The 14,528-nt window shown below is 44.3% G+C and overlaps 1 protein-coding gene across 1 annotated transcript in view; it reads left to right on the top strand.

Annotated features, from left to right (window-relative positions):
• Positions 1-5,630: 5,630 nt before the first annotated feature.
• Positions 5,631-14,528, top strand: part of LOC310790563 (teneurin-2-like) — a gene marked incomplete at both ends in the record, with an annotated part of 240,232 nt that continues 231,334 nt past the window's right edge. Inside the window, one exon of the mRNA XM_083652265.1 lies at positions 5,631-5,856. Coding sequence (XP_083508391.1) covers positions 5,631-5,856 — 226 coding nt within the window. The remainder of the gene's footprint in view (positions 5,857-14,528) is intronic.

The raw sequence follows: 14,528 nt of genomic DNA, 5'->3' as shown, positions 1-14,528 counted from the left end.
AAAATTACTGCATAATATGACATGCAAAAACCATGCAACAGAAAGTGTCTAGTCTAGATGATGTAAAAACAATATACCTTAATCCAAATATATGAACGTACAGATGTTGCATGTACAGAGTGTGGAGGTACAAACATATTATGGATGGAGTATCTGAAGATAGAGTATGCATGTACTTATGCAGACAACATTATAACCTTCTATATACTGCTATACATAGATACTGAAACATAGAAACTGTGAATGCAATGCTGTTTAGATTGGACCATTGGCATTAATAGGAATGTGAGCGTATTCTATAGGACAGTTTGTATAGTTTATATAGACAGTGCACGCGCCCTGCACCAGCAACCTTGGCTGAGGCTGGGGCCATTTGGACAGGACGACTCCTGCAGTCTGATGGCTATTGGCACTAAAGAGCCCCTAAAGTGCTCACAGACAGCTGCTATGCTTATTTCTTTAATCAATGACAGCAGTGAATGGATGGAAGGAATCCTCCTGGCTATTTATCCTCACATTGAACGATGAACTCAATGACTGATATCAACTGTATTTTAGTTTAGTTTACTTTCAAATGAATTATTATAATTATAAATATTTTCCAAGTGCAAGTCAAACTCTTCAAAAGAATGTGATTCTACAGAAAATGTAGGTCTAGGAAATCGGACTTGTCTTAAAATAGCTGCCTCTGTATTTGCAGCCTTGTGTTTATATTGCTATTTTTGTTATTTTGTGATATGATATTTGAATCCCATCCTCTCAGAAGCTGATCAGGTAGAATGGTAAATCATAGTGTTTGATGCTCACTAATCCATTGATGTCATTAGCTTCCTATTAACTGGGTGTGATTTCTTGCTACCGCAGATTTACACTCATTTCCCTTTTTCCTCTCTCCTTAAGCTCTTACTTGCAGAGAAAAGGCCATTATCTCCACCAAATTTCACCTCTGTAATTTTGAAAATGAATTCTCCTCCCTGCTATCGTCTCTTCCAATTACATTTCTCATTCTGCCGGGATTTCATGGTCACTTCACGGCATGTCTCTTCTCTCCTTCAGCCACCCTCCCTCCCCTGCCCATCCAGCACACACAGGCATGTTCATCAAAGAACTTTTATGGAAAGAACTGAAAGCTCCATATTGCCCCATTGCAACATCAGCGCCCAGCAGCCTCCGCCATTTTTTATTTTTGGAAGCGTGACAGCGCCAAAAGAACCTCGCACAGGCTCGCAGTGGTCAGCTGCGGTAGCGCGGGCCCCTATAATCAGCCTCTCTAAACAGTAACTCAACGGGAGAACACTCTAAATTTCGTGGATTCACATCTTTTCTGGGCGTACTGCAAATCTTGACTGAAGTGGTGTAGTGCAGGGATGTAAAACAACAACCATATTGTGGAAACTAAGCAAAATGTTTCGTTTTCTTTGTTTAGTTTTTTCAAGATAAATAGCTAATGCGGCTGTCGTCCACTCCGTCAGAAGTGTGTTGCCGTGGTTTTAACCTCGGGTCCTTTGCATTTACTATTTATCTTGAAAAAACTAAAAGAAAAAAACGAAAAATTTTGCTTAGTTTCCACAATATGGTTGTTGTTTTACATCCCTGCACTACACCACTTCAATCAAGATTTGCAGTACGCCCAGAAAAGATGTGAATCCACGAAATTTAGAGTGTTCTCCCGTTGAGTTACTGTTTAGAGAGGCTGATTATAGGGGCCCGCGCTACCGCAGCTGACCACTGCGAGGCGCATTCTGTTTCCAAAAATGGCCGGAGTTTCGTCTCTTTCCTTCCATGCTCTTTGTGTTCATGTCTGCATTTCTCTGTGGGAGTATGTGTCTCTATACAGATCTTACCTGTTTCAAGTGTGTGTCGCCGCCTGTCTGTCGCCGCAGGAAGTGTTTTCATGCGGCTGCTAGTTCAGCGAGTCTTTGGTCGTAGACTGATAAGACGAATGCCATTGTAATCTGTGGATTCTCAGCTTTCATTCGATTCGAACTTGTTGGACTCTTACTGGTGCAATTAAACAACTGGAAAAAAGATCCAACCGTTACCGCGACCACCACGGCAGTACTTTTGCCGTTTTGCGGCAATAGGATTATTTTGAAACAGGTACTGTAACATCTCTATGACTTTCTGTCTATCTGTCTGTGTTTGTACATGCAGGCGTGTGTATCTGTGCACGTACTGTGTGTAGCCTATTTCATGGCACATATCAATCAGAGTGACAATAAGTCCTTATACGTCTGACACAATCTGCCTCAGTGTGATGAGCAGGGAGGTAGGGCCGCTGTCACCCAAGTAATTAACAAGCATACGTTTAGGGTGTGTGTAGGTGTGTGTGTGTGTGTGTGTGTGTGTGTGTGTGTGTGTGTGTGTGTGTGTGTGTGAGTGTGTGTGTCTGTGTGTGTGTGTGTGTGTGTGTGTGTGTGTGTGTGTGTGTGTGTGTGTGCGCGTGCTTGCGTGCCTCAGCGACCTTGAGCAGCACACCTGCGTGGGTAGAATCTGATTGATATGCATTCCAGATCCCATGATCGACCCCTCTTCTCCACTTTATCATCTACCTCTCATTCTGTGTCCTTTCCCTCCTCCTACTCACCTAACATTAGAGCTCCCTCTAATATGACTACACACACGCACACGCACACACACACACGCACGCACGCACGCACACACACACACACACACACCTTCACACACGTGCACACACACGTTATATCACTATACTTGGAGCACATTACAGACTTAACCCAACCAACTCTGACTCTACTCTTAAGCTAACCCTAACACAGCCCTCTTTGTGAGCAAGAGCACGAACAAAGTCCTCAACACTCCTACACACACACACACACACACACACACACACACACACACACACACACACACACACACACACACTCACACACACACACACACACACACAATGGCATGGTTTTGCATAATGCCAGTCAGAGGGTGTCCACACTTGTCCCTCCCTCCTCCAAGGTACAAACACATTACGGTTGAACTGCTAATAGCCTGTGTGATGGATGCAGCTGCATAATGAGCTCTTTATGAGACTTAATACCTACTGTTAATCAATGGACATAGCGGGGCACTTTTCAATACTACCTGCTAAGCATTTTACAATGACTCCGTATTTCAATAGATTGACTCTTCCCCCTCTGCTTTCTTTCTCTTCCTCGTTCCTCCTCCATCGCAGCAGGTCATTTAGTGGTTGCACAGCTCATTCTGTAACAAACCCAACCCTCTCCTGATTGGCCTTATTGCCTCAGAAATGGACTTGCCCGGTCTGCTATTGATGTGCTCAGACGCACTGATCTCTTCAGTTGGTGTCCGGGCCGTGCGGCTGCCAGCCGTTTGCCAGCCAAGGCCCTTGGCAGATTACACTAAACGAGGATGAAACAGAAACTCAACCTAATTTACTTGAACTTAACTTAACATAACTTAAAGTATGGCTTTACCGATTATCAACCCACTTTGTATCATTATAATCTCGGTAATAATAAGCACATGGGCAGTGTTTACCTTCTCTCTGTTTTGCTCACAAAATCCTCCCTTTCTATGCAACAATTGCAAGAGCCTTAACGAGCCTTAATGACTTGCAGCTGGTGGGGGCGGAGTTTCTGCAGGCAGAGAAAGGGAGGATTTTTCTCGGTGAGGAAAACAGAGAGAGAAGGTAAAACACTGCCCATGTACATGCTTATATTACCGAGATGATATATGATACAAAGTGGGTTGATAATCGGTAAAGCCATCCTTGAAACCAACCTCTCCATAAACACAGTATAGAGATTATTATTCTCTAAAGCAGTGTCCCTCATGATGCAACAAAGTTCAGTCGCTTGCTATGGGAGCTGGCTGCTGGCAGCCTTTGCCTGGGAGCACCAGCTGAGCATTGCTGCCACTGCCCACTGTAACGTCCAGGCTGAGTTCAGGAAAAGCCAAAGTGAAGCTGTATTGTAATGCAGTGGGCGGACCAGACTTTCTGAGGCCCAAAACAATAGCAACATGGATGACCTATTTATGAGCATAAATATCCTATATATAGGCAGCTGCTGGAAGGGCTGCTGTCAATTACTGTTGCTTGTTGTGTTGCTGCACTCTGATCTTTAGCTGCTAATGTGATACAATGCTCAGGGCCTCTGCACTGGTCTCATGCAGTATTAGCATCATGATGGTGTATAATCTGCATCTACAACTATATGATTTGAATACATTAAAAGTTAGGCTGGCTGTGATGCAAAGGACAAATAAGCCTTTTAAGACCTGGCGCTCAAGCTGAGCTGACGCTTAACCGGTCACACAAGGAGCCTTCTCTTCTCCTCGTCGCCTCGCTCGGCCACGCCTTGAACCCGCCCACAACTCCCCCATTGACTTCATGCCTGGCAGCTTCACGCGTCACGCTTGGAAAACAGGACTGAATCCTGAACGATCGCTTGAGCGTGCATTGAGCGTGTGTGTCGAGCGTGACTGGACCAAGGCACGCGCGGTTGAGCTTAGGTTGAGCGTTGCTTCGGCGTATGGTGTGAACGGGCTGTAAAGCTTCAGCACAGAGGATGGTTGTTTCTCGCTGTACCGAAGAAGTCATAGCGTACAAGATACAAGTGTTACAAGCCGTACATAGGTCGGATTCCTGGTAGTGCTGTTATCTTAGCACAGGTGTGTGTGATTGTGTGTGTGTGTGTGTGTGTGTGTGTGTGTGTGTGTGTGTGTGCGTGCGTGCGTGCGTGCCTGTGTGTGTGTGTGTGTGTGTGTGTGTGTGTGTGTGTGTGTGTGTCTGGGTGTGTTTGATTATCTCTTACAGCCTCTAAGGGAGTGGGATCCATTCTCACTCTCATAATGAGGGAGAGACTAGCAATGCCCTCAAGTCATTTCTCCTCTTCCTCCATCCTTCCTGTTGCATTTGGCTGCTTTACTTTCCCCTCCAGTCTAGATGATCTCGGCGTCTCTTCCCCGTCAGTCTGTTCATCTTTGTCTGCCTCCGCTCTCCTCCCTCTTGTTTCTTTATCCTCTCGCCTGTGTTCTTCTTGTCACCATTATTTCGGTGGCAGGCAGGTATACGCATGCGTGCGTCGCCTACACACCCGTTAAGGACAAGCCATGTTTGAGTCATTTTCTGTTTTGATGTTGTGGACCCAAAATGCTACCTGGCCATTTATCAACAACCCGGTCGATGGATGTGTCTGGCCCCACAGCACTGGCAGGCAGCTCTGTTTCTCCTAACAATGGGCTGACTTAGCCTGCATCAGTACCATGTGTGCATGTTTCCCTGCTTGCTCAAATGTCTGCTCGCTGCCTTCCGTCGGACCAAACTTTCTCCCGTGGATTCTCCGGGGAGTGCAGAGCAAGACGAGTGACTCACAGCAGTGCATCTGTGAAGTTTGTGCTAACCTCATGCTCTGCTTTCCTCTCTCTGCATCTCCCCCTCTCTCTCTCTCTCTCTCTCTCTCTCTCTCTCTCTCTCTCTCTCTCTCTGTTTTCCAGGTGACTGAAGTGGAGATTGACACTACGGAGGCCCTCTAGGAGGCCCCTCCATCTCCTCCCCACCACCACCCCCCCCCCCCCCTCCTCCTCCTACTCCTCCTCCTCCTCAACCCCCTGCTTCCATCTATCCTGCCCCGCATCCCCGCCCTCAAAGCATGGATCTGAAGGATCGGAGGCACCGCTCCCTTACCAGGGGTCGCTGCCCCAAAGACCCCCACTACAACACCTCGTCCCTGGATGCGGACGAGTGCCGTGTGCCCACCCAGAAGTCCTACAGCTCCAGCGAGACCCTCAAGGCCTTCGACCATGAGCAGAGGCTGCACTATGGCGGCTGCGTGACTGATCTGGTGCACCACGAGGCTGATGAGTACTCCAGGCAAGGTGGGTGTCTGGAGTTGCAGCTCCGTGCATGACCTCTTTCTCGCACCCTTCTTATATTTATATTTATATTTATATTTATATTTATATTTATATTTATATTTATATTTATATTTATATTTATATTTATATTTATATTATGGTGTGATATTATGGGCTCAATCCATAGAGTGCTGGCCTAGACAGATTGCCAGTGTCGTGCAGAAACCACATTACCTGCAAAAAGTTGAATAAAACCATGGTAAACTGATTTTCTTCAGTGCCATCTGTAGATTTTATGGATTTTCCAACACCTCATCTATTATTTAGTTTAGCTAATTTAGTTTATTTGTACAGTGATAAAATATAGTATGGAGAGTCATTAAAAACACAGTGGTAAATACAATCATAAAATAAAGAGGCAGAAATGCAAATTGCTCATTTGTGCAGATTTAAAAAAAGGGCTTAAAAGATTTGGCATGGAACATTTTCTAAATGTGACAGCTCCAGTATATGGCAAATCATATATACCTGTCCAGCATGTATATGGCAAATCATATATACCTGTCCAGCATGTATTTGGCAAATCATATATACCTGTCCAGCATGTATATGGCAAATCATATATACCTGTCCAGCATGTATATGGCAAATCATATATACCTGTCCAGCATGTATTTGGCAAATCATATATACCTGTCCAGCATGTATATGGCAAATCATATATACCTGTCCAGCATGTATATGGCAAATCATATATACCTGTCCAGCATGTATATGGCAAATCATATATACCTGTCCAGCATGTATTTGGCAAATCATATATACCTGTCCAGCATGTATATGGCAAATCATATATACCTGTCCAGCATGTATATGGCAAATCATATATACCTGTCCAGCATATACTGTATATGTCAAATCATATATACCTGTCCAGCATGTATTTGGCAAATCATAATACCTGTCCACCATGTATTTGGCAAATCATATATACCTGTCCAGCATGTATATGGCAAATCATATATACCTGTCCAGCATGTATATGGCAAATCATATATACCTGTCCAGCATGTATATGGCAAATCATATATACCTGTCCAGCATGTATATGGCAAATCATATATACCTGTCCAGCATGTATATGCAAATCATAAATACCTTTCCAGCATATATTTGGCAAATCATATATACCTGTCCAGCATGTATATGGCAAATCATACAGTACCTGTGCAGTGTCCACCATGTGGTTGAGCCCAGTGTAGCTTGCTTCCACATTGTGAATCACCGTTGGTGTCTTAAAGCCCTTCCAGTTCCATTGTGTGGTTCTACTTTTCCCACATGACTTGCCTAACCATCTGCACAATGCCACACTGCCAGGTGTCAGATTTCCATACATATACAAGTGGTGCTATTGTATATAGTATAATGCTGCTGTTCAGTGTGAGGCCTGTGCATCAACCTGTTACTCTACTGTATGTAACCAAATGGTAGCTGCACTTTACTGCAGAGGACCAAAGAAGCCTTTTAGCGCCGCCAAGCCTGTCGTAATGAACTTCTGTATCCCCCGGTGAGCAAGGCAGCCGATAGGCCAATAGGTCATCCTCTATAGGGGCGGGCCTAATCTCACAGGCATGTCTTTAGAGTGTGTGTGTGTGTGTGTGTGTGTGTGTGTGTGTGTGTGTGTGTGTGTGTGTGTGTGTGTGTGTGTGTGTGTGTGTGTGTGTGTGTGTGTGTGTATATGCCTGTGCACATACAGTATGTGTGTATTGCAGAGGGACATGAAACAGGCAGTATCGATCGTTGGCTCGTGAAAGGAGTCCGACTCAATGGGATTGATCTGTCCTAAGCTGTGTTTTCTCTGCATGGACACAGAGACAGAGACAGAGACAGAGACAGAGACAGAGACAGAGACAGAGACAGGGAGGGAGGAGAGCTCACGGCTAGAGAAGACAGAGACAGAGACAGGGAGGGAGGAGAGCTCACGGCTAGAGAAGACACAGAGACAGAGACAGGGAGGGAGGAGAGCTCACGGCTAGAGAAGACAGAGACAGAGACAGGGAGGGAGGAGAGCTCACGGCTAGAGAAGACACAGAGACAGAGACAGGGAGGGAGGAGAGCTCACGGCTAGAGAACACAAGAGCAAAGCAGAACAGAATCTTTACCATCTTTCTAGACTTTTAGAGCTGTTGAAGAAACCCTTGATGGCGTTATCAAGGTTTTCGAATGGAATGCGTTTATAATGACTTAAAATGATGTATAGCCAATCCAAGGGTTAAAATATTGTCACGGTTTGTCTGACCTTGCATGATTTGAGAGAATTAGAAAAATGACTCTATCTGATAGTAATTGAAATAACATTTTAATGGCTGACATAAAGGGAGTATTTTTTTTTAGAACAGAACAGCATACTTTGTTCTACAGAGCCAAAGGTAAAGGTGGAACCAGGAGGAGAGATTGGCAGGATAGATGAAAGTCTCAGAGTCAGTGGTGTGTGCTGTTCGGACACACCACTGCTGCACCAAGCTGACCTCACACCAGGCGATGTGACTGGTCGATGCCACAGTCCCCTCAGCCTATCAGCTCCCTCGAAAAGCCCAGAGCCACAGATGCATCGTGGGAAGTGTGGCCACAGGAGACCAAACAAGTGTTGCAGCACCATATGGACTGTCACACCACAGGAGGAGGAGTGATGGAAGGAGGGAGAAAAAGAGAGAGAGAGAAAGAGGGAGAGAGAAGGAAATGGAGAAACTTTTACTTCATATTTCCACCAGTTACTTTTATAGCCAGAGCATGAGAGAATGTGGGATTGTGTCGTGTGTGTGTGTGTGTGTGTGTGTGTGTGTGTGTGTGTGTGTGTGTGTGTGTGTGTGTGTGCGTGTGCGTGTGCGTGCATGCGTGCACGTGTGCACATGCATGTGTGCATATGTGTGTTCTTCAAATATCTAGCAATAGTTTAGAAGCAAGATAGGAAGTGAGAGGGGAGAGTTTTATTTTTGCTCCATCAGTAACTACTAAAATGGAATACTGTATGAGAGGAGACTGAATTCCGACAATGTTCATTTTCTTCCTGTCTTTCTTATATATATATATATATATATATTTACCATTTGTTAGATTGTATATATATATATATTCTGTATATATTAGGGCTGTCAGCGTTAACGCGTTAATCGCGATGCGATTAAGGGCCGACCATAACGCGTTATTTTTTTCTAATCGTTATTTTGTCCCTTCGTCGCACCCGTACTTGTAGTCAAGCCAGTCGCAGCTGTTTCCTGTCTCTTGCCTGTGCAGGCATGGAAGAGAAAGACAGCAATACGCATCTAAATGGCTCGTTTTACTTTAAGAAACTCCCAAATGGAACAGTGGACATGTCAACAGTAGTTTGCACCTTGTGTAAAACGGAATTAAAATATCACCTAAGTACATTGAGTTTAAGCATACGAGAGCAGCTAGCGGCCAGCTAGCGGCCAGCTAGCAGCCAGCTAGCTAGCATGAGACTCATCACTCATTCTTCCTTCAGAGTCTCGGATGCGCGGGTCCTCTAACCACTGGGAGGTCGGCTCCAATGGCTTCACGTGATATACACGTTATCAATATACACAGTTTCCAATACTGAGCCATTATTCACATGGAAGTGCCAAAGTTTTTAGCTCAGACACAGCCTTCTTCGGCTGTGTCATTTTGGGTTTCGACTGCTCCACAGCGCCGCCGCCGGAAGTGTCGGTTCTAATAATATAATAATAATAATAATAAGCTTTATTTGTATAGCACGTTTCATACATAGAATGCAGCTCAAAGTGCTGGGTTCTGGAGCGTGTACTGCACTGTTTACAATTGTGCATTTATTTTCTATTCAAGATATTTTGTAGACATTGTTACCTCCTGTCTACATTGCACTTCTATTGAATTGAAAATAAATCTAAAATTAAAGATCACAAAGTACATTTATTTGCATTCATTTGATTCCCAATCATGACACACTGGTAAGAATGATTAATATCGAATTAAAAATGCTTTGAACTGCAATATAATGGCATTTTAAACATGGGATACAAAGATGTGATTAATCGCGATTAACTATAGTAATCGCGAGATTAATCGCAATTAAGAAAATTAATCGTTCGACAGCCCTAATATATATATATATATATATATACTATCTAACAATGGTTTGGAGGCGAGATGTGATTTGAACTGAAGTGAGATATTAGAAATGCATGTGCTGCTGTGGCGCACTAGAGAATATTATAATGTTATTATTATTATCATAATATTATTATAACGATGTTGTTATTTTGTATGGAGGTGCCATAGTGGTGTTTTTGCTCCTTGTTGAGAAGTTTCGAGGTCACCCAGAGCTGTTCTCACACTGTAACTTTGCTCAATTGCTGATGTGTAAAAGAACCAATTTACAGTTCCCTGCCGTGTTAATGCATATTGATTTGCCCGTACATCTGTCCCTGCACCATATTTATGTGTGAGAGTGAGACAAGCAGGTGTGAGTCAAGCCCAGGTGACAATGTGAATAAAGCATTGAGTGCTGGGGCCACACACACGCGCGAGCGCACACACATGCACGCACACATACACACACACACACACACACACACACACACACACACACACACACACACACACACACACACACACACTAAATCTCAGTTCCATAATCCTGAGATGCATATTGATTCGCCCAGTTGGAGGAAAGTGCATTACTGTCCTGTTGACTTTCACTGTCCATCTCTCTTCTCTGTCTACTTTGACCTCTGATTCATACAATGTACCGCTGAAACACTCAAATGTTTTGACATCAAAATGTCAAACATATCAGTTTAGTTACTGTAGCAGAGCAGTGATAAGAAGATACTGCACAGTGTACGGATACTGTAATAAGGCACCATACTGTTGGAATTTCATTACTATTCATGTAGCTGTAATTATTTAAACTGTGCACCAGGTGAGCGTTTGCATATTATGTGCGAGTAATACTATTCTATTCAGATCAGTTTGGAATTCCGTTGTTGAACTGAATCCTTCGCTCTCCCACACGGCCCCCTGGTCCCTGCAGGGGTCTTGAGAGCAGGCTCAGCTGTGGCCCCTGGTCCCTGCAGGGGTCTTGAGAGCAGGCTCAGCTGTGGCCCCTGGTCCCTGCAGGGGTCTTGATAGCAGGCTCAGCTGTGTATTCCTGTTGATCCAAAAGACCCCCTGCTTTCATTGGATCTCAACCCCCGCTGTTTCCCCATTACACACCCATTAGTGGGTCCGCTTGCAGAAGCACAGCAGCCAATTAACGAGCTCCCTTTCCTCACCTTAACGTGCTGCGAGCGCAGCCTCGCTTCATTGGAAGTATTCACTATGCGAAAAGAAGCATATTTCACATCATTCTTCTTAATGAGGTATGGGCTTCATTCATATATACCCAGAGATCTATCTGTTGCAATTATCAACACCTTCATCTACGTATAAAATGGCAACCTGTCTGCATCGGGAGGAGCAGACATTTGGAATTCCCAGAAGTTTCTATCAAAATAATAATAAATAAATAAAACCGATAATGCCATAACATGTTTTCATAAGCAGATCAACACTGTTTTTTTTACAAATATATCAACTCAAATATGCAAAGTCTTATTGTTGTTGTTGCTGGGAGCAGTGAGCAGAAGTGTGCCGCCCTCCTACTCTGTCTGTTTTTCGCCTCTCTGATCTCACACAACCCACACTGTAAATCTCCATGCCTCGCTCTCCCCTCCTGTTCAGCCCACCCCCCGGCCCCCAGCTGTGTGTTCCCTGCAGGCCCACCTCTAGACAGCCAGCTTTATCAGAGCCACTGGAGTCTGTAGGAGATCTGCCCTTTCCCTTTAGGAGGACCTAAATGAGGCCCTCTGCATTATCTTCTGCGTTCCTGCCCCTCGGGCTAGAAACCATGCAGAGAGTCCACCACCCACCTGCCGGCCTGGACCCTCCACATCACCTGCTTCCCTCACTACACCTCTCTCTGACCGGCCTGGACACTCCACATCACCTGCTTCCCTTACCTCTCTCTGAATTACTCTGTGATTGTCTCTCTAGCTCTCCATCTCTCTCCCCACCCCTCTCTCTCTCTCTCTCTCTCTCTCTCTCTCTCTCTCTCTCTCTCTTCTCACTATCTATTTCTGAATTTCATGTTCTCCTTTCCCTCTCCTGTCACATCTTCAATGCCTCTTTCTCTCTCTCTTCCTCTTGTTAGTTTTCCCATTGCTCTCACCCATGCTGTTGCTGTGATGTTGTATTACTGGTCACATCGCACATTGCATGTTATGTTGTGGTTTTCTCTTGAAAACCAGCACATTGTGTGCGAGTGAGTGGTTGTGTGTGTGTGTGTGTGTGTGTGTGTGTGTGTGTGTGTGTGTGTGTGTGTGTGTGTGCACGTGCTCGTGTATGTCTGTGCAATCGATTGCATCACAGTAAACCTGGACTGCTGATGATCAAAGAGAAACGAAGCAGCTGCATGCTATTAAAAATAAATGACTGTGAGATTAAATACGTTCCTTCCCTTCTCTCCCTCGTCCCTCTTTATCTCTGCTTTTCGTCGACTAAAAGTCAGAGTATATTCGTCTCATTTTAGTCAACGAAAACCATTTTCGTCAACAAAAACTGTTCACAATTTAGTCTAGTTTTAGTCAATGAAATTGAAAACGGTTGAATCTGCTGATGCACTTTGGTAAATGGACTGCATTTATATAGCGCTTTTATCAATGTGCCTACATTCACCCATTCACACACCGAGGGCGGCGAGCTGCCACGCAGGGTGCTGGCACAGCCATCGGGAGCAATTTGGGGTTGAGTGTCTTGCCCAAGGACACTTTGACATGCGGACTGGAGGAGCCGGGGATCGAACCACCAACCTTCTGATTGGTGGACGACCTGCTCTATCTCCTGAGCCACAGCCGCCCCATGCTGGGGCCCCATGCTGGCATGGGCCCCATACTTGCACTAGTAATGGTCATTTGAAGCAGTGTTGTCAACTATTTCCCAAGGAAAGTGGCTAATGCTGACTCTGCGCTGAATCGAGCGTGCGTACAACTAAAACAGGATAAAAGCAAGGAAGACTGCAGGAAGCAGCAGTCGAAACTGTCAGGTATGACAAAAAACACAGTCTTTCAATAAGAAAACTCTAATAGGATAAAAGCAGATACAATACACATTATTAATTAATCAATTAATTATGTAGTCTATAGCATTACTAATTTCTTTCATTTGGTTGCTCTTCTCACCATCTCGTCCGGGGTGAAGCGCTAAGGGCTTCTGTTGTAAAGTTTGCAGTCACACTTGTAGGCTACTCCCGTGCTTTTCTCAGTTTAATCTGAGATTGCATTTCGCCATCGGGTCAGAAACGAGTGGTATCTTCCTCCCCGCTCTCATCATCATCATCACGACCTTCATCGGAGCTAGCCCCCGCCGACTGTGAGGTGGAGCGGTTGTCAGTGTCAGAGTCGCGCACCAGTCACCTCTCCCTCATCAGCAGCTAAGGGAGTGGTGAAATAATCTGAAATTAGCTGTCCAATTGCTGTCTGGTTGCACCTCTAACAGGAATTTAATTTAAAAGACGAGCAATGTCTTCATTGCGCAAATTCATGGTTACTTTAAATCCTGTCACTTCACAGCCTGCCAAAACTGACAGATGACAAACACTCGCTTTTTCTCCTTTTCTTTTTTTACTCTGAGGAGACTTTGCGTGTCGAAACGTAGTCTGCTTGTTGCACCTATTAAATTGCCTAAACTTTGACCGTGTGCTCCAGTTTACTCTTTTCACGTGTTGACTCAGTCCCTCTTCTGAAAGGCACATATGAAAGGCACCTGTCTGGCGTGGATCGTCAGCTGAGGCGCGGTTTTCTACTCTTTTATTTAACTTTTTCTAAAACACGCCAGAGGGAAATCCATACATCCATACATGGACATGATGACAGCTGGTCAAGATGTTGCTATGCAGAGAAGCAATAATTTTAGTGGACGAACATGTAGGGGAGAGTGGGGTGAGTTGTGCCACTTTTTACTTGAGGTGTCTTTAAAGTGAGGGCATGACAGTAATGCCTCCAACTACAATATGTAAATATATTTCAGGATGTTGTGCACCACTGGGAACACTCCCTTTGGATCTTAAATAAACTGTTAAAAAAATATGGCTATTCCTAAAAAAAGTGGTCTCTTGGCACAACTTGCCCCCGGTGCGGGGTAAGTTGTGCCTTTGGAGAGAATACGTTGGGGTAAATTGTGCCATTGATTACTGAAGTAAAACAGAACATTTTCATCTCATATACTGTAATGCTATATCAAAGCAAGACAAAATAAAGATAACACTAAAGTCCAGTGTACTATAACCGGGTTAAACAAGGCTAAACGGTAGCAGCAGTTGACCTACATATTTAACATTTTCAGAAATAAAAATTATGTTCAAAATGAACAAAACCAACTATCACAGAGCCAGGCTACACTTGCCAATACTGCAATATTCTTCAACAAGGTCTATTTAAACATTTAAGAACTAAATTAAATAAAATTTCACTAAATCAACTGCAACTGCACTGGCACAACTTAACCCAGGCTTTTGGCACAAATCACCCCATCCCCACCATTTTAACAAACTTGTATCATATAGCTGGTTTGGAGCTAACATCATGCTAACAGTATAGCCTCATATTGTAGCTTACTAA

The sequence above is a fragment of the Poromitra crassiceps genome (genome assembly GCF_964638095.1).
Source record: "Poromitra crassiceps genome assembly, chromosome: 15".
NCBI classification, from domain to species: Eukaryota; Metazoa; Chordata; class Actinopteri; order Beryciformes; family Melamphaidae; genus Poromitra; species Poromitra crassiceps.
This window is presented reverse-complemented; position numbering and strand designations above follow the sequence as displayed.